This window comes from Pseudophryne corroboree, chromosome 4 (assembly GCF_028390025.1).
Source record: "Pseudophryne corroboree isolate aPseCor3 chromosome 4, aPseCor3.hap2, whole genome shotgun sequence".
Classification (NCBI taxonomy): Eukaryota; Metazoa; Chordata; class Amphibia; order Anura; family Myobatrachidae; genus Pseudophryne; species Pseudophryne corroboree.
In genome coordinates this window covers 307,109,359-307,130,960 of record NC_086447.1, presented here as the reverse complement: position 1 = coordinate 307,130,960, position 21,602 = coordinate 307,109,359, and the positions used below count along the sequence as shown (strand labels likewise).

Below are 21,602 nucleotides of genomic sequence, written 5' to 3'. Positions count from 1 at the left end.
AGACTCTGTGGCTGACTAAACTCAAACCTACATTTCACCTGATTTTAATCAGCCTGAGAACTTGTGTTCCTCTTAGGTGTCTTGGATTAAAAGGGTATTATGGCAACCCTATGTATTTGAGAATTAGGAGTAGCAATGTGAAGCTTTGCCTTGCCTAGAAACCTCCCACCAGCCCTGTTTAAGATCTGCAAAAAGGTTTGACTATGTTGAAGCCAATTTGTCTTTGGGTATTCATAATTGATATAGCTGATTTATACTGTACATGAGCTAGTAGCTCGCAAATAGTAGAGGGATTCACAGTTTTAAAATGTACTGTTCTAATATTATTAAGAAACCTTAAAATGTGATGAACTTCAATGAAGATCACAATTTGTATTAAGAAATTCTTCAAAATATTTTTTAACACCAATGATGAACTTAGAATTCAAATAAAAACAGCAAATCTCAAATGCACACTGCAAACATCATCCAAAAACTTTAAGCAACAAAATCAAAACAGCATACGGTATAACAAATACTGTACTTCAAATACATTCAAAATGAAATTCAATCACATTTTTAATCAATTAAAAATTTTCAAGCATCTCTATTTGGAAGTTCCCAAATATATGCTGCAATATAAGTCTATTGAATATATTATACTATTATACTATTATACTATTTAGAATATATTATACAATTAACTAAGCTCTTAAATAATTTGGTTGCATTTTTTAATTGTCATGTACAGAACCTATCCTTCATAGGCTATAACAGTTATAAATACAATTTTGTGACAATAAAATCTTGTAAAAAGAGAAAAAAATCAAAATAATAAAAATTATGCATGTGATCTTGTGAAAAAAAATCAGTTTTATATATATTAAAAATAGGTTAAAAAAGAATCTTTGTTAAAAAAACTTGACAAAATACACTTCTTACTTTGATAAATTTGCCCCTATACCGAAGGTGATTAAAATATTTAAACCAAATTCTCTATTCATACTCTTTTGTGAAACATTGATCAGATGATTTGATAGCACTTGTAAAATATAAAACCTTAACAATGTTTAATACCAATCTACTATAAAAATAAAAACAACTGCAGTATTTATAAATATATATATACAGTACTATAAAAATAGTATTGTTGTGTAGATACTGGGTTATTACTTTCAAAATGGACTGAATTTGTCATCCAATATTAAAATAAGGCTCAGCTTAAGTATACATTCAATTTCCACACATGTTTTTTTAAAAGACATTGTGCAGTTATACAGTTATACACCCAGAGACAGTTAGAAGTATTAATAAAGGGGAGAATTTGAATGATGAAAATATCATGTGCAGTTATTTTCAATTTTGTATTTCACTTTCTTTGCCAGGTATCTCATCACAGTTGATTCCAATGGAACAAAAATCTCAGTTTGAAGTGCTGACTTTTATATTATAACACCTACGCAATTGTTTCTTCAGGAGAAAGCAAGGTTGTCCAGTTTTTAATGAAACCTATACCCTGTTTTAACACATTATTTGAAATAATAGTCACATGTACACTGAGATGTATAAAAACACAGTAACTCTATGAGGATTTTATGTTCTCTGCACCACACAGAATTAGAAATATCCTATTACCAGTTTGTTAAATATGACCTTTATTGAATCTGTAAGTGACAATATTCTTGTGGCTACCAACCAAGATAGCCTTTCAGTCTTTTCCATCTAAGCCATTCTCAAACACGTGTAGACTTTCTTTGAAATATAACTGAGCAGAGCTAATGCAGTTCAACACCTCTTGCAATGCTGTTAAAAGTGTTTCATTTGACTTTGTAATCTTGCAATGTTCTTGTGCTTCTTGAAGTATTGAAAACCAAGTTGATGTTCCATCCAGTTTGTACAAAATATTTCTAAATGGAGAAAAGGAAAAATAATGTTAGGGAGTTATCATATTACACTGTATACTATAGAAGGCTTTAGAAAATACAATTGCAAATACAATAAGCATGTACAGTATTATATATTTTTTTTAAATCTAATCTTGCAATACTGTGTGTGTATATCTTTCATGTCTTTCCCCCAGTTTTGGACAACAGTAGACTACTTGGCACCACATTGCCTCCATTTGTATTGTTGCTACAGAATATCTCAATAAATTTATTTTGTATAATTTAAGTATCAAATATGTTATCACTGATTTATCACTCACTGTCAAATCTGAATTAAGGGCGGATATTTAGTATGGAGCATTTCAGCAATATTCCTATTAGTATATGGGTTTAGAATTCAGTCAACTGAATATATTCCATGGTTTTACTGGTCACAGCATAAACAATTTAGTGTCATTTGCACTTGCAATTTATTTTTATTCAGTCACAGGAATTTAGAAGGCATGCAGAGCATTTTGTGGTGACATTTATGCATGTGTGTGCAGCAAAATAAATGCAAATTGCATGACATTGAAGTTTAAAAAATGCTATTTGATAAATAAAGCCCACTCTATATGGAGTTAAAGAGATTGGTCATGGAAGGAGAGTCAAAGGTTTGATACTAAATTAGAGGTCCTGACGTATTTTAGCCAACATAATCTACGTTATGTAAAATACTAGCAACAAGATTGTGCATCCAGCAATACACTAGCATCCTGATTGGAAGAGAAGCCATATGCTAATCAATAGCCTGATTATCCTCTAATAAACTATAGTCCAGAGTTTAAGCCATGCACTACCCATCAGAATGGAAATCATCTTTAAATTCTAGCCACCATATTAAAGAACTGCTTTATACACTTGTCATTAGATTTGATGTCCTACATACACTAGCTAGTTTATCAAAGATCCTAATAACCTCTAGTCAGCATTATGGGAACCTAGAACTTTGGAGGTCCAAACAAACTGTAGCTACTATATTTAAAGGTCCTGTAATGTACTAGGCACCAGATTGGATGACCTACTGGATGTCATGTTTGATGGGATCTTTGTAAGGATGTGGACAGTCACAGTCTCTGGTAATTGTTTATGGTTATTTTGGGAACCAGTTTAAAATACTCGCTGATTTCTACCTAGCAAAGGGAATTGAATTACATTGATAAATGACCACAGGTCAAAGCTTCCAAATGAGTCTTCACAGAAGACTGTGGACAATCAAATAAGCAAAGTACAGGGTCACAAGACAAGACAAAGTACATGACAAGTAAATGGTCAGGGCCAGGTAGCAATGAAATTAAGTCAAAAATAGCCTGATAGGCTGATATAAAATAGGCTTCAGAGACGGCAGATATGTCAAGAAGTTTAAAGAAAAGGGTACCTAGAAACAGCAATGAAATGTTTATATACTTTTGCACAGAAGGATAACTTGTTGCACAGTTAAAAAGGGAATTTGAGACTGTGGGATATAAATAACTAGGGAACTTTCTTGCTTGGCTATATTGGGAATCCAAGTACAAACAATGAGTAGATTAGATTGTGGGAAGTACTGAGAGCAAGTAGACAGCAGAGACCTGATGGCAATATGTAAATCAATGGACAAAAAGTTGTACCTCAGTGAGTGTTAATTACAAAAAAGGCTAAACATTTATGTTAATGAGTATAATGTAGACAAGGTGATTAGATATGCTCTTATAGTATGTAATATACTATATAGTATAACATAATATAGTATGTTATATACCAGCCAACATATTGGAGGTTTTACTTAAATGCTACCTACCAGATTTGAAATTGCTTTATCTACAGTACATTCTATTGTACAGAATGAGTTCTGCTTTGCTCTGTACCAGCCAGATTGTTTTCTAGTGACCACAATGAGGCCATTGGATAATTGCAGAAAACTTAAAATCTCAGATGCAGCTTCTTGGGTATATTTTGCTACAGTTAGGGTTTTTGACTTAATGTATAAGTATGGCTGGAAGAATTAGATAAAGATCATTGCGAAGCTTGGTGATTAATTACCTCCTCTTTTCAAGGGCCTCCCCACTATAAGACTCTACTATTCCTGTCATTCATTCTTCTTAAATTGTCTAATGTGTAAATTTCTAGGGTGAAAATAATGCTACTGATTTTTCAGTGTATCTAAATGAAAGATAATTGCACCCACAATGTTTACCACTACTGCCCTGCACAAGTAAAACTGTACCTATTAGCATTACTTCTTTAACCATTTGAGGGAGGCACACCATGACTGACCCCAACTTTTAGATTTACTGAAGATCAGTTTTGCCATTTTTGTTGAGTTAAATAACTGATGCAACACTTTGCCTGTAGGGCAACTAATTAAGAAAATTACATTACCAAACATATTTAAGGTACAATTTATTAATAATTATTTGTGGAATATCCCCCCCCAAAAAAAACAAAACAAAACACTGTGGTGGAAAAAAAACACTGTGGCCGCAGCCCCTCATTTTCTCTCTATAGGGGCTGCTTTTGTGCTGACTATACCAAGCTCTGGAATGCAATGTATTCTTGAGAGATTTGCTCCAATAGCTAAAGTCATCTTCAGATGGCATTAGCCGCTGTAGCCTATTGAATACATTCCACAAGAGTTATCAGGAAAAAGATCCTGCAGGTGCTTTTAAGTACATTTTGGCAAGGTTGATTTATTTTCTTATTGCCATAGCTTATTTGAAATCAGTTACATTTTCAAAACTGTTCAGTGGAGTATTTATGTCCTTCTGCTTTTGTCAACAAGCTGATGCATGTTTTACCCTAAATACTCACAGGTCACATTATACAGCAAAGTTCATTGGCTATCTTTGTCACAGCTCAATTCTTAGTCAATAAATTCCACAAAAATGTCAAAGCAGAAATACAATGCAAAATAGTATTCTGGGAAGACAACGTGTAAATATTATCACATATATATTACGCTACTATGGAAAGATGTGTTCCTCCTCAAATCAATTGGAATCGAGTCACTCTAATTTGCTAATCTCTACTGATATGGCAACACAAATAATACTTAATAACTACATATATTTTCAGTCTAATTTATTTAGTCCTTCTCGAAAATGTTTTATAGCAGTCAATTATGTGCTCTTTTTTCTGTTGGTTAGAATATTGGGCAGAATTTTAATAATTAGCAATTTAGCATACTGTATCAGCACTTTGGTCTGGTAAATATAATCAAGTCTATCTTGATGTCAGTATATACCTATAGAATGCTGGTGGCTAGCACTCTGTACATTTGAAAATAAATGGGCTACTTGAAAGGAGTCATTTGGTCTTTAATGCACTGTGGTTGATTATGACAGGACAAAATCAGAAAACAGTAACAGTATGGCCACCCACATCTTTTAAATACAATAATAAAGTGCTGTGCTACATCACTATTGTTGTACTTTTAATTTGTGCATCCTAAATAAAACAAAAGTTGTCCAATGGAAGCTAACATTACTCATTCAATTGCATTTATTAAACATGAAAACACAACTAGGAGAACTCTGTAGGCTAGACAGCCATTATTTGCTGGACAGTGTTTTCATAATACGTGTTTTTTTAAGTGTTTTTTAAATTATGAAAAATGAGGACTTATTCAGGGACATACATATATCAGTGCCAGACATTTAAGGACTGTGATGTGATGTTTGTGTTCTCCTCCTTTCATTATAGGTAATTACATTGCACCCTTAGAAGTGTTTTGCTGAACATTTGCATCAGGCTTAATACTTATTATTTGTGTAATTACATTGCACCCTTGAAGTGCTCTGGTGAATATTTTCAGCAGTCTCAATACTTAATATTTGGGTAATTATATTGCACCCTAGAAGTGTGTAATGCAATATTAGACATAATACAAATTGTGACAGAATATCAGACATAACTGTGGAAAAAAACCTATGATCCAGTGACCATCAAGCAGTATGGTTTACTTTAAAGGCAGAAACCAACTTACGTAAAAAAAGTTGGATTTTAGAAAAGGCAGATTTTGCACAGATGGGGAGATGTGTTAGCAATTGACTGATAGATTGGAGATTTGAAAGGAGTGCAGGAGAGATGGGAGAAAATAAAAACTGCAATATTACAAACAACAGACCTTTGTATCAAATACATGGAATAGATTAACCAAGATGGAAATCAGGTGCAAGTTAGGATTGTCATTCTAATGCTGCTGTTGCTATAAGATTGGGATTAGTCAACCCAATTTTCAGCAGAAAATACCAAAAACAACAAACGATAGCAGCGCTATTGATTAAATGGTTATATCAATAAAATGAAAAAAAAAAAAGATGGATCGAATGGAAAGCTGCACATATAATATAAGTACATGTAGACAACAATTGAAAACATTACTAAAAGGTCAAAATATTCAGGGCTGCCCAGAAGGTGGTGTCCATTCCTATCAGTTGTGCACTAAACTGCAGATAGGTGGAAAAAAAGAAGGGAGAGACTGATAGCACAGTCCTAATAATATAACATTACCACAGTGGCAATGCTTTGAGTTATCATCCCTTATAAGAGTCCCTTTTGCATGCTGGCAATGTCCGGGATGTGGGGTCCTCACCAGAGCACGGTGTCCTTAAAGCGGAGGGAGTAGTCAATAAACTCCAATTGCAGTTTAACCACCAGGATTTTCTGCTGAATTGAGAGTCCAGTAATGGTCCGGGCACATGAAGGCAGCAGCCAATCTTGTAGAGGTGACCAAGGAAAACTACTGACGCGTTTCACTTCAGATCCTGCAGCTTTTTTAAAGGGGACTAAACAAGTGTGCTGTCAGGGTATTTATACCCTTAATGGCTATCAATAAGCCGGTAGCTGTTCATTCAATCCATCTACTTAAGTGAAATACGGAGTAAAACATATTAAATCACATTTACTATTAATCCTATTGAAATTATATGATAGACTCAGTAGAAGCAATAATGAGTCTAAGTTTCATTCATCGATAAAACTATTTCTTATGTACCTATTGTGAATTGCGAAGGGGAATTACTTCCAGGTGTGGTCACATAAAATCATCTTAGTGACGTGCAACACTGGCTTAACATCCTGGCTATGGAACGCAGCCTCCTACCCATTGGGGCATTAGTGTGGCCATGTAACCACCTGCTCATTTACCAATGAGTGGGGGATCACAATGACACGCACCACGCAACAACTTCCGGGCTGTGAGCCGCATCATAATGGCATCATTGCCTCATACCTGAGTTACAACATGATCATATGAACTACAGGACGTGGCCTGTGCCGTGAAGCCAGTAAGGGCAGCATGCTTCCATACTTTGCAACATTGTGATAAACTTGTACTAATACAACCATAGAATACACATACTTTCACAACAGATTAAATAATGACACAGCATTCAAATATGTAAATACTGTATTAATTCAATTCAGAGTAGGATACTAAAAACATATTAAATAAGGTGATGGTATCAACCAACAAAATGACAGTCTCCTCATAACATTCGACAACTCATTGTAGGAAGTGCTCTATTAAAGTTCCATAGTAAGATGATTCTAGCTTCCCTACGCTTGGATTAGTAGTTCTTATAAGTGTTGCAATTAGCTTTCAGATATATATGTACACAGTTAAGAATTCAATTGACCCTTTTCATATAATTAAGAGGTAGTGTTGTTTCATAATACAAATAAATATAGAAAACAATCTGTTATTAAATTGTACATATAGACCCTTTCCTATTATCATATACAAATGATGTGATGAAAATTACACATAAAGAGAGTAGCAGGGAAAAAAAACAAAAATGAAAGCATATAGATTGCACAGATAAAAAGAGTGAGAGGGAATTATAGCTAAAGGAGTAACAATAGAGCCAGATAAAGAGGAGCTCCACTTAGTTGGAGGTTAGATAATGGTATTAAGTTCTACTGACTCATTCAATCCTTCTGGGAAAATGCTATTCTTTTGGAACATCCAAAAATGTTCTTGTTTGCAGAGTCTTTTATACCTGTCACCTCCTCGTGAGGTTTGTGATATAAATTCTAGACCTAGTAGGTTCAAAGAGTTAGGATAACCATTATGAAAGTCATCATAGTGCTTAGACACATTATGTGTCTGACCTCATTTCAATATGTTTCTCCGAATTTCAAAGAAATGTATTCTGAGGGCCCTAGTAGTGGCCCTCAAATAAATATATATATATATATATATACACAAGACGTCTCCTAGCATGCAGCGGCACTCAGGGAATTTTCCATGAAACTTTTATGCAAAGGTGTTTATTCCATAGTGATAAAAACGGTCCAACGTTTCGGGGTGCAACCACCCCTTTGTCAAGGTGAACTTTCACCTTGACAAAGGGGTGGTTGCACCCCGAAACGTTGGACCGTTTTTATCACTATGGAATAAACACCTTTGCATAAAAGTTTCATGGAAAATTCCCTGAGTGCCGCTGCATGCTAGGAGACGTCTTGTGTACTACATATCCCAGAAGGCACCGGGGTTCATATAACTACGAAGGGTGAGTGCCAATCCATTGGTATATATGTATATATATATATATATATATATATATATATATCTTGTTACATATATATTTCTTGTTACATCCACATACCAACATATAAATTACATTGTATCACAGTTGATGAGCTTTTAATTTCGTACAGTTTCTCGGTCTTATCCAAAGAGATGTTCTGGGTCCAATTCAGTATAAAGTTACATGTTATACACTTAGTTTTACCACATTTATAACACGCTTTCAGCTTTGACTGAAGATGTCTTAGCCAATTATTGTCTCTAATAATCTTATGTTAGTATCTAATTCTTTATTACTTCTAAGATGGCTTGGTGCCAATAGGTTCTTAAGAGTCTTGTTTCTACGAAAAATAAACCGAGGATCTTGTGTTAAAGATGGAAGAAGTTTTTGCTCTTGTTTCAAAATGTGATAATTTTTTTAAACTTTTTTTTATTTCTGAATGGCAATTGTTGAATGTTGAAATAAAGGCTATCTACTCTATTTTGCTTGCCTTGCTCTCTTTATTTCTTATTGGGAACTAACAATCTATCTCAACAATCTATCTCTTTCTATGTTTTTAACTCCTAATGCAGTCTGAATAAGTGATTTTGGATAACCTCTAATGGAAAAGGAAGCAATCTTATTTATCTTGAATATTAAAAGAATCTAAGTCTGAACAGTTCCTTCTGAGATGTAGGAGTTGGCTTTTAGGAATACTTCTCTTCCAAGGCATATAGTGACCACTCTTGAAGTGTAGGTATGCATTTGTTCCAACCACTTTAGAGTAGAGTAGTTCTTTATAGTAGAGCTATAGATTTTATTGTCCCTCATCTCGAAGGAAAAAAATTGGTATTTTGAGAGTGAAAAGAGCGAGTGAAAGACAGACTGAAAGTGTTGGAATTAAGGTGAGTGACAAATGATAAATCAGAAGTGACATCCCCATACCAAATGATAAACAGATCATCTATATAATAGCCATAGAGAACCAGGTTCATGCCAAAGTCACCCCCCATACGAGCTGGTTCTCGCCCTTGCCCATGTAGAGGTTGGCATAACTCAGCATGAACCTGGTTCCCATGCCCGTTCCCATCACCTGGAGATAAAAAGTGTCCAAAAATAAAAAATAATTGTTACATAATTTGTAAGATATAGAATCCAACATAAATAACTTATGTTTCTCCATAAGGTCACCATCCTTAGTCAATCTGTTGACTATAATGCTAACTACAAGTTCATGGGGAATGTTTGTATATAAGCTTTGTACATCGAGTGTGAGGAAAGCATAAGAATCCTTCCACTCAATGTCTTTGATCTGATTTAAGTGTCGTATCTTTGATGTGTGACCTTAATGTAGAAAACCATGACTATAAATAAGAATTAACAATAGAATGAAAGGTTAGACATGAGGGAACTAATACCAGATATAATGGGATGCCCAGGTGGTGAAGTGAGGGATTTGTGGATTTTGGGGAGGTGATAGTAGATGGGGACTGTGGGGTGTGGACAAAAAAGAAACTTGAATTCATCCTTGGAGATAATATCACATAATGCTTTATCGAGAAGATCATGAAGTTCTAATAGGAAGCCTGAAGTAGGATCCTTAGGTAATACCTTATAAAAGTCAATATCACTTAGCTGTCTTTTGGCTTCTCTAATATAGTCTGATCTGTATTGTATAAGAATCCCCCCTCCCTTATCTGCTTGTTTAATCTTGATGGAACTGTCCTTCATTAATTTCTGAATTGCCTGTTTCTCTCACTTATTTAGATTGTCAGTTTTGTCTAACTTGGAAGTGTTCGAACAAAGATTTTTAAAATCCTCCAAAGTTATAAAAGCTATCAATACTAGACCCCTTAGATTTAATAGGATAGAACTTGGATTTGTTCTTAAATTTGCTCTTCTCTATCAAATGATTTTGGGGGTCCTGATGGAATACTACCAATATTTTCATCTAGGAGATCTGTTGGTGCTTCTAAGGCTACCGTATCTTCTGTGTCAAGAATTATGGGAAACGCTACATCATCATTTTTCAAGAGTTTGTCTCGCAAAGTACTTTTTTATACAGAGTGTTCTAACAAATCTATTTAGCTCAACAAATAAATCAAATATATTGGGTATGTAGAGGGAGAAAATGTAAGGCCTTTACTAAGCACCAGAAGTTCATTGTCAATTCTTGCACTTAATTCTTAATTCTTTAGACGAAAGATTGAATATATTCTTCGCTAGAGTTCTTTTCCTAGCTATTTTTAATCTCTCATAAACTTCTTTTCTGCTTTCCCTTCTTCTCCAAACTGGTGTTTCTTCTTTTTAATGGTTCCCTCTGCCACTCTCTGTCCCGATCCTGAAGTCGCCTTATGCGCTTTTCTAAAAAATGATTGGATGGAGGGGGATTATCAGAATGTGATTTGGGTTTTGCCCCCAAATCTCTATTTGTAGTTTGGGGATCTAGCCTCTCAGAGTTTCTCCTTCTTACTGAGCATTCTTCAGTATGTTCTTGAGGTTATAATGACTTTGGAGTTCTATTTCTAGAGAAGACTCTGGGGGTACCTTGTTGGGGTTTTCTATTCTCTTCTCTATGGTTGTTATAGTGATCTAATCTCACTGAAGGAGATTTAAGATTATCATTTTGTCATAGGTTCCTATGATGTTTATAGGTTCTGACACAATCTAATTTATAGTCATCAACATCACGTTGGAATTTCTTTCATTTGGTTTCAAGCAGTAATTGCTCTAATTTATTAACCCTTTCTGTAATGGCTGTAACTCTTTCTTTAAATTCATTACTTTGACTGTAGGGTTCAAGTTTGTTTTAAAGAGCTTCAATTTATTCCTCTATGGTTCAAAGTTTCTCTGTCCTATAATCTATCACAAGTTCCATAAGGGTCAATGAACACTTGTCTAATATGGAGTCCCATCTCCTTTGGTAATCCATATTGTCTTGAAAAATGGATGGTTTGGAAAGTCTGAGGCCTCTGGGGATAATTTTTTTGTCTCTATACTTTTGCATGTTAACAGTACTACCCTGGATTGATTTAATATTTACATATTTGAAAGCTGTGTCATTATTTGATATGCTGTTAAAGTATGTGTGATTTATGGTTGTATTTTTACAAGTTAATCACAATGTTCCAAGGTATGGAAGCACGCTGCCCTTACTGGCTTCACAACGTGGTCCATGTCCTGTAGGTCATGTGACCATGTCGTCATTCGGGTATGAGGCAGTGACGCCATTATGATGCAACTCGCAGCCCAGAAGTTGTTGTGCAGTGGGTGTCATTGTGATCCCCTGCTCGTTGGTGTACGAGTGGGTGGTCACATATCTGCACTGATGTCCCAATGGGTAGGAGGCTGCGTTCCAAAGCCAGGAAGTCGGCCAGTGTTGGGCGTCACTAAGATTATTTCATGTGACCACACCCGGAAGTAATTCCCTTTTGCAATTTGACACAATAGGTCCATAATAAATAGTTTTATCTATGAATAAAACTTAGAATCATTATTGCTTCTACTGAGTCTGTCATATAATTTCAATAGGATTAATAGTAAATGTGATTTAATATGTTTCTCTTATGTCCTTGGGGATACTGGGAATCCAGTTAGAACAATGGGGTATAGATGGGTCCACTAGGAACCTTGGGCACTTTAAGAATTTTGTAGTGTGCACTGGCTCCTCCCTCTATGCCCCTCCTACCAAACTCAGTTTAGAAAATGTGCCCAGAGGAGCCGGTCACGTTGCTGGAAGCTCCTGAAGAGTTTTCTGCATTTATTTTATCTGTTTGCTATTTTCATGCAGGACTGGATGGCACCAGCCTGCCTGCTTCGTGGGACTTAGGGGGGGAATGGCCCAACCTCTTGACGGGTTAATGGTTCTGTTCCCTGCTGACAGGACACTAGCTCCTAAGGGAACTATTCACAAGCCCCACCACGGCGAGCATATATTCCAGCAACATGCCGTCACCCCTAACAGAGTCAGAAGTACTAAGGTGAGTACTAAGATGATGTCCTGGTTAGCGTGTCGCCAGCCATTATGGCGGCATGAGGGTACAGAGACGCATAGCTTCTACATTTGGTGGCTGGGTCTTAAGACTCAGTACACAGTGCAGACGCACAGCTTTGATGGGGTGAACTGAGTCTCAGTACACTACATGTGTACACAGTACCCAGACTGGCATCAAAGACTTAAAAGGGGGACTGACTCCATTGTAGGCACAAAATTACCTCAGCCAGTATAAAAAAGAGCGGGAAGACCGTGCGCCTTTGAAGGGGCGGGGCCCCACTATGAGCGGATCCTGTGCCATTTTCCCTCTGCAGCGGACACAGATGCTGACTGACAGGAACGCGCAGCTCCTCCGGAGAGACTCCAGATTACCTCAGTGGTAACAGGGGGTCATAGCAGGGGGAAAGCAATTATTAGTGTACTGAGTCCCTAATCTAGGTACTTAGTCTGCTACCCAGCTAAGATTGTCATTAGCGGTAAGGGAACCATGTGCTAGCTCCATACTATCTCTGTGTCTCCCTGGAAGGGCTCTTTGTCGGTAAATTGTGCATTTGACCTTTTCCTGTGTGTGTGTGTGTGTGCTGTCACTCTCACAGTTTGTCAGGCAAAGAGTGTGTTTCATGTAAGGCACAGTGTTCCTCTTCTCCAGGGGGTTCACTACTGTGTACTCAGTGCAGTGTACCTTCCCCGGCTAGCGAGGCAGAGCTAGCTTGGCTGGACTCCATTAAGGGAATAATTTCCAATATTTCTACTAAATTGTCCTGCAATGAGAAAGAGATGCAATAATTAAGACAATCGATAACTGAGTTTATGAAAAGAGACTAAGGAGGACATTTACTAAGCAGTGATAAGAGCAGAGAAGTGAGCCAGTGCAGACATTGCTACATCAATCAATCAGGGGGAGGTGGACTCAGAGGTGGGGAAGGCTACTCTGTCACAGGGAATAGAGGCTCTCAAAGAGGCTATCAGAGAAGTTCTGCATATCCTTGATAAGGTGACAGAGGAGAATGAGGAATCTTATTTTAATATAAAAAAGAAATCCTCAGCCACTTTTTCTCTGTCAAAGGAACTAAATACCCTGATTGAAAGAACCATGGGTTAATCCTGATAGGAAATTTCAAATCCCTAAAAGGTTGCTATCATCTTTTCTTCCTGAGGATAGGAAAAAATGGGAAAATCCAACGATAGTGGATGCATCAGTATCCAGGCTGTCACAAAAAATTGTATTGCCTGTCCCAGGTGCAGCCTCCCTAAAAGACATGGCTGATTGTAGAATTGAGACTACACTCAAATCCTTGTATACAGCTGCTGGGTTGGCCCAGAAATCCACTATAGCATGTGGGTGGATTACTAAAGCCATTGCCAAATGGTCAGGTAACCTAATTGAGGGGTTAGATACCTTGCCTCAAAGGGAGATTATTTTAATCCTGCAACATATACAGGACTCTGCAAACTTTATGGTAGAGGCCATAAAAGAAATAGGCTTGCTTAATGCACGCAGCATTTATGAGGCTTATGGCCACACCAGTGGAATGCTTACACAGACTCCATGAAAGGCATGGAGGGCCTACCCTTTACAGGAGAGGCCTTATTTGGAGATTAACTAGACAAATGGCTCTCCAAAGCTACTGCAGGTAAGTCCACATATCAGGAAGGCTTAAACAGGTTCCAATTTACAGTCCTTTCGGATGGCCAAGTTTAAGGCAAAACCAGGGGTTCTTCTGCAGCCACCAGAGGTGCTAGAGGTAAACCACGCAAATCAGAAACTGACGTTTATCAGGAACAGAGCTGAAGCTCTGCTTCCTCAAAGCCTTCAGCATGATGGTGAACCATGATGCTGGACTGGCGGGTGGGAACCCGACTAAAAATTTTCAGTCACATCTGGACAAGTTCGTGCCAGGATCACTAGGTCATAGATATTATTTCCCAGGGCTACAGACTGGAGTTTCAGGAGCTCCCACCTCACAGATTCTTCAAATCAGGCTTACCAGTTTCGCAAGAGGCAAGTTTAACTTTACAGGACGCCATTCAAAAACTGGTACAGACTCAGGTCATTGTTCCAGTTCCACCTCATCTACAAAACAAGGGGTATTATTCCAACTTGTTTGTAGTACCAAAACCGGATGGTTAGGTAAGACTGATTTTGAACCTCAAGTCGTTGAACCCATACTTACAAGTGTCAAATTCAAGATGGAGTCTCTGAGAGCAGTGATCTCAGGTCTGGAGGAGGGGGAATTCCTAGTGTCTCTGGATATCAGGGATGCCTACCTTCACATTCCGATCTGGCCACCTCATCAGGCTTATCTATGGTTTGCATTGCAGGACTACCAGTTCCATGCCCTGCTATTTGATCTCTCCACAGCACCGAGAGTGTTCACCAAGGTGATGGCAGAGATGATGTTTCTACTCCACAAACAGTGAGTGAACATAATTCCTTACCTGTAGATCTTCTGATAAAGGCATCGTCCAGGGAGTGGATGTTGGACAGCATTGGCCTCTCAACCAGACTACTCCTGGATCACGGGTGGATTCTGAACTTACCAAAATATCACCTGGAACCAACGCAGAAGCTTCATTTCCTGGGACTGATACTGGACACAGAGTCTCATAGAGTGTTCCTTCCCTTGGAGAAGGCTATGGAAATCCAGTTGATGGTTCAGGCTGTCCTGAAGCCAACCCGGATCTTGGTGCATCTGTGCATTCACCTTCTGGGAAAAATGGTAGCCTCTTACGAGGCGTTTCAGTACAGAAGGTTTCATGCGAGGCCCTTCCAGCTGGATTTGTTGGACAAATGGTCCGAATCGCATCTTGACATGCACCAGAGGATCTGTCTGTCGCCAAGAGCAAGGATCTCCCTTCTGTGGTGGCTACAGACTTCTCACCTCGTCGAGGGTTGGAGGTTCAGGATTCAGAATTGGATTCTGCTAACCACAGATGCAAGCCTCAGAGGTTGGGGAGCAGTCACCCATGGGGTGCAGTTTCAAGGAAGATGGTCAAGTCAGGAAGTCATCCTTCCAATAAACATCTTGGAACTTAGGGCAATCTACAATGCCCTTCTGCAGGCCTCATATCTACTTCAGAATCAGGCCATTCAAGTCCAGTCGGAAAATGTAATGGCGGTAACATACATAAACCGACAGGGCGGAACAAAAAGCAGAGCAGCAATGTCTGAGGTGTCAAGAATTCTCCTCTGGGTGGATAAACACTCTGGGAGTAGACAACTGGGAAGCAGACTTCCTCAGCAGACATGACCTGCACACAGGGGAGTGGGGCCTCCACCCAGAGGTGTTCCAGTGGTTGACACGTTGGTGGGGATATCCACAGATTGACATGATGGCCTCATGTCTCAACAAGAAGCTCAAGCGGTATTGTTACAGGTCAAGAGAGCCACAAGAAGTGGCGGTAGATGCTCTGACAACTCCGTGGGTCTACAAGCTGGTATACATGTTTCCTCCACTTCCTCTGAACCCAAGAATTTTAAAGAGAATAAAAAGGGAAAAGGTTCAAGCAATCCTCATTTCTACAGACTGGCCTCGAAGGGCCTGGTAGGCGGATCTTCTTGAGATGCTGATCGAAGATCCGTGGCCTCTACCTCTTCGCAAGGATCTTCTGCAACAGGGCTCATTCGTCTATAAGACTTACAGTGGCGACATTTAATGGCATGGAAGTTGAATTGCTGATTCTAGCCCAGAGAGGGATTCCTGACAAGGTCATCTCAGCTATGATCCAAGCCAGAAAGAGGGTAACATTACCACCATATATGGAAGAAGTATGTCTCTTGGTGAGAGAGCAGACAATATTCTGCAGTGGAATTTCATCTGGGATGTCTCCTGCTTTTTCTGCAGTCGGGAGTGGATGTGGGCCTACACCTAGGTTTCATTAAAGTCCAGATTTCAGACTTGACTATTTACTTTCAGAAACAATTGGCTTTTCTCCCTGAGGTCCAGATGTTCTTGAAAGTTGTTCTGCACATCCAGCCTCCCTTTATGACTCCCAAAGCACCTTGGGATCTCAATTTGGTGCTACAGTTCCTCCAATCGGACTGGTTTGAACCATTACAGGAGGTTGACGTAAAGTACCTTACGTAGAAGACCTTCACACTGTTGGCCTTGGTTTCAGGAAGATGTGTGTTGGAGCTAGGGGCGTTGTCTCACAATAGTCCCAACTTAATTTTCCTTGAGGGCAGAGCAGAACTCAGAACTCATCAGCAATTTCTTCCTAAGGTGGTGTCTGTGTTTCACATCAACCAACCTATTGTGGTCCCGGCTGTTATGAACACTTCTGCTACTTCAAAGTCTTTGGATGTTGTGAGGGCTTTGAAGCTGTATGTAAAGAGAATGGCTCATCACAGGAAATCCTACTCGCTGTTCATTCTCTATGATCCCAATAAAATTGTGCGTCCTGCTTCAAAGCAGTCTATTGCATGCTGGATCAGGCTCAATATCCAGAATGCTTATTCCATGGTAGTGTCAAAGTCGAAAAATATTGTAGTACACACATCACGTATAACAACACACACATGCCCGCTGCGCGGGCACTTGTTCCGCCGTGCGTGCACATATCCGCAATTTGCGTATGGTCGCTCCCGCGGTCCTGCGCGTGGTATGGGTATTTACGGTGGAGTTTGTGAGCACATAGAGGGTTATCAAAACATTACATATTTAATCCAAATAGTGCACATTGTACACATAGCCCCCCTGCACCACATCAGCAAGTATCAACAGTTTAAATGATTCCAGGACTAAGGGATTCGCCTTTGCATGATAGGAAGGGACAGACTAAGGTTATAAGGTGGTGTCTGGTATCCAGCTGTAGGGTATTTTAAGAGTAACATTCCAGTGTTGGTTAGAGGAAGATCGCATGTTCCTGCGTATAGTTATATGCAGAAGTAGAATATAGATATAAACTGTATTTACTGTATATTATGTATGCGGCGGGAATCCAGAGGAGACCACCCACAAGAGCAGTTGAGAAAGACATCACCCACCTTTTCAAATCAACCTATGACCTCTCCTGTAATGTAAAGATGCATCCCTGTGTCCAATGGACAAAGGGAATACAGTATCCATTGTATTGCTTTTGGAAGTAGTGTATAAAAAGCCTGTTGCTGCCTGGCCGGTCAGAAGACTCTTAACGCTATCTACCTGATTAGCGGAGGACTGGACCAGGAAGCGCATGCGAATTTTCTCACGTATGTACATTGACTGTAGCCATTTACTCTGTTGTATTGTAGTGTATAAATTGTATTGTTAACCCCCTTCCAGATATATACTCTGTGGTGTCGGAACCCAGTGTTTAACTACAAATCGGTGTTGTGTCCTCTTTTCCCTGCTAGGGTTTAAAGTGTATTACATTACCTAACTGTATAAGGTTTAAAAGTGTATTGATAAGGTGTGTACGCGCTGCGGGTACTTTGTACCATCAACGCTGCATAAGGTTTAAGGTGCAACATCATTGCAGTGCTTTGCTGCATAAGGTTTAAGGTGTAATATCATTGCATTGCATTACTACTAAGGTTTAAAGTATAACTCTGGGTGTGTGCGCGCTGTGTGTACTTTGTACCCCCAGCGCGGCGTTTGTACGCTAAGTCCGTACAAGGTACGGGACTCTGTACGCAAATAGCGTACAAAGTACGTAGAGTGCATATTAAGCCTAGCGGCCACAGCGGCTCCATGGTAAAGGTGTGTTTAAAGGTATTGCTTTATGGTTTAAGATAATATCGACATTATCAATTGGGGGCATCGTCCATTTTTTCCACATACCCGCAGCCTAGCAGGTTAAAGCAGACTTTATCTATCAGCAAAGGGCGGACAGGTATCCCACGTTAGCCTTCTCCTGGTTGGTGGATCCACTGGAAACCCTATTTGTATTGCTGATTAGATGACGTCTGCTCTGCATGGTTTCTAGGGATGCTGGTAGGACCCGTAAAGTAAATACGCAAAGCTATTTTTAAAGTCTGTGAATTTCTGTTTGGCGCCAAATGCGCACACAACACAAGCATACATCTGTACTATGTATTTGTATACCTGCTCGTATTGTTGCCATAAATACTGATTACTAGATTCATTTAGACCTGTATGGAGAAATTTGTTGCTATTTAGTTAAAACATAGACTAAATATTAAGGAAGCAAACGTAAAACACAAATACAGTCTGGCCTAGTTAAACAGGTTTATACAGAAAGAAACTGTGTTGTGTTAAATAAACGATTATAGGTAATATCGCTTACATTTATAGAAGTGTGGGATTTGTACTATTGCGGATGTACGGTTTTTGTACACATGTCTCGGACAAAGTACGGGACTGCGCACGCAACGTAAAGACATACGCACGGTCGCGTGTTTACACAACGTGCGTAAGGGTACGACCACTAAGTACAAATTACACAATAGCATTGATTAGTTTAGGGCGGAACAGTAGCCACGCTGCAATAGCACAAATTGCTCGGTTTCCAAAATTTAGTTTAAATAAAACCCTTTTTTACTGTATTTCCTCTGGTACTAAGGCTGTTTATCTGAATGAAAGTTAATTTTCTGTACAGAAAAACCAAAGTGTATTTGAGTGAACGAACGTGAGTGAGCAAATATAATAAAGGTTTTGTGGACCCAGGAAATTTGGGATCCCGTCGAGTGGTACACTAAAGTGAGTGGAGACTTGGTGGCGTGAGAATAGCTGACTCGCGTTAATATAGATTGAAGTACAAAGGAGCAAGGTAGCAGAGTACCGCAGACCCAAAGGTCAGCGAGGTTTAGAGTACCGTGGCCCAAGAGGTCAGCGAGGTTTAGAGTACCGCAGCCCAGGGGGTTAGCGAGGTTTACCCATATAGGCTTGTTTTTGATACGCTCCGGCTGAGTTTCACAGCCTGAAAAATCGATTCCATTGGTCGTATGGCGGATAAGTAACAAGTACCTATACGCTGTGCGATTGGACTGCGCGTTCGTTGGTGCAATATTTAGTACAACGTGATACCCTTTTTACGAGCTTTGCGTAAAATCGCGGTATCATTAGCACTGGATATAGCATACGCAAGCGTGATTTGTGTATAATAAAGGTTTAGGGAGTTTTCGCTGGTCTCTCTCAGGAAATCTCCAACAACGTATATTTACTGGAAAGGGTAAGTTATTCCCAGATACTTCCAGTGAATAGAGGTTACACAGGGCCCTAGGTTGGGTACATTACCTTCGCTATCGAAAGTGTATGGTAGTATTGTTGCCCAACGTCAGCGTGAGTGGGTGAAAGCACTCTGAGAACTTTCACCGTTGCCTTATATTGAGTATTTTGGTTATTTTTGTGGGATTAGCCAAAAGGACAGTACCTGCAAAATATGGGGGCCAGTTGCTCAAGTAAGGGAGGTTCAACCAGGGTTCAGGTTGACATTCCGCGGCCCAGGGGGTCCGCGAGGTACATAATGTGTGAGAAGCATGGACCACACACAGAAGTTTTTTTCAATGAATGGGAACGTATGACTGCGGAAGATAGGGAACCATTCCCTAAGGTAAGCAGTTTTGAACCATAGGTATTGCAGAATTTAAAAAGTAGGATATGTCTAATAAAATCCAGAAAACAAAGGATTAGACATACAGAGGGGTATATTTACTAAGCTCCCGATTTTGACCGAGATGCCGTTTTTTCTTCAAAGTGTCATCTCGGTTAATCTCGGTCATTTACTAAACACTAATCACGGCAGTGATGAGGGCATTCGTAATTTTTTGCTAGTTCAGGTAAAAAATTACGAATGAATACACCATCGGTCAAAACGCGGCTGTTTAAGTATGAATCTCGGTCATTTACTAAGAAGTGCAAAGCAAAAAAAGAACAAACACTGCCGTGAAAAATTACAACTCGTAAAAAAGTGCTAAAAAAAAACAGAACTTTTTTTTTTATTCGTGTTTGGATAGGCATGCACGGATCCATGAGATCCGTGCATGTATATCAGTGGGAAGGGGTGGGAAAGTGCTTATTTTTACAAAAAAAATTGCGTAGGGTCCCCCCTCCTAAGCATAACCAGCCTCGGGCTCTTTGAGCCGATCCTGGTTGCAGAAATATGGTGAAAAAAATGACAGGGGTTCCCCCATATTTAAGCAACCAGCATCGGGCTCTGCGCCTGGTCCTGGTCCCAAAAATACGGGGGACAAAAAGAGTAGGGGTCCCCCGTATTTTTAAAACCAGCACCGGGCTCCACTAGCTGGACAGATAATGCCACAGCCGGGGGTCACTTTTATATAGTGCCCTGCGGCCGTGGCATCAAAAATCCAACTAGTCACCCCTGGCCGGGGTACCCTGGGGGAGTGGGAACCCCTTCAATCAAGGGGTCCCCCCCCCCCAGCCACCCAAGGGCCAGGGGTGAAGCCCGAGGCTGTCCCCCCCCATCCAATGGGCTGCGGATGGGAGGGCTGATAGCCTTTGTTGTAAAATAAAAGATATTGTTTTTAGTAGCAGTACTACAAGTCCCAGCAAGCCTCCCCCGCATGCTGGTACTTGGAGAACCACAAGTACCAGCATGCGGCGGAAAAACGGTCCCGCTGGTACCTGTAGTACTACCACTAAAAAAATACCCAAAAAAACACAAGACACACACACCGTGAAAGTATAATTTTATTACATACATACACACATACATACATACTTACCTTAAGTTCCACGCAGGTCGGTCCTCTTCTCCAGTAGAATCCAAGGGGTACCTGTTGAATAAATTCTACTCACCAGATCCAGTGGTCCAGGCTCCTCGGCAAATCCAGGGATAATCCACGTACTTGAATAAAACAAAAAAACGGTTGCCCGACCACGAACTGAAAGGTGACCCATGTTTGCACATGGGTCACCTTCCCACGAATGCCAGAAACCCACTTTGCCTTCTGGCTAAGTGGGTTTCTTCAGCCAATCAGGGAGTGCCACGTTGTGGCACCCTCCTGATCAGCTGTGTGGTCCTGTCCTCACTGACAGGCAGCACGCGGCAGTGTTACAATGTAGCGCCTATGCGCTACATTGTAACCAATGATGGGAACTTTCTGCTCAGCGGTGACGTCACTTTAGGTCAACCGCAGGGCAGAAAGTTCCCATCATTGGTTACAATGTAGCGCATAGGCGCTACATTGTAACACTGCCGTGTGCCGCCTGTCAGTGAAGACAGGAGCACACAGCTGATCAGGAGAGTGCTACAACGTGGCACTCCCTGATTGGCTGAAGAAACCCACTTAGCCAGAAGGCAAAGTGG

At 39.7% G+C, this 21,602-nt stretch overlaps 1 protein-coding gene across 7 annotated transcripts in view; it reads right to left on the bottom strand.

Annotated features, from left to right (window-relative positions):
- Positions 1-1,617: 1,617 nt before the first annotated feature.
- NAALADL2 (N-acetylated alpha-linked acidic dipeptidase like 2) overlaps positions 1,618-21,602 on the bottom strand; it is a 1,057,096-nt gene continuing 1,037,111 nt past the window's right edge. For all 7 annotated transcript variants that reach the window (XM_063916285.1, XM_063916288.1, XM_063916286.1 and 4 more), the window contains one exon: positions 1,618-1,886. In XM_063916285.1, the coding sequence (XP_063772355.1) occupies positions 1,688-1,886 (199 nt within the window). In that variant the 3' untranslated portion in view covers positions 1,618-1,687. The remainder of the gene's footprint in view (positions 1,887-21,602) is intronic.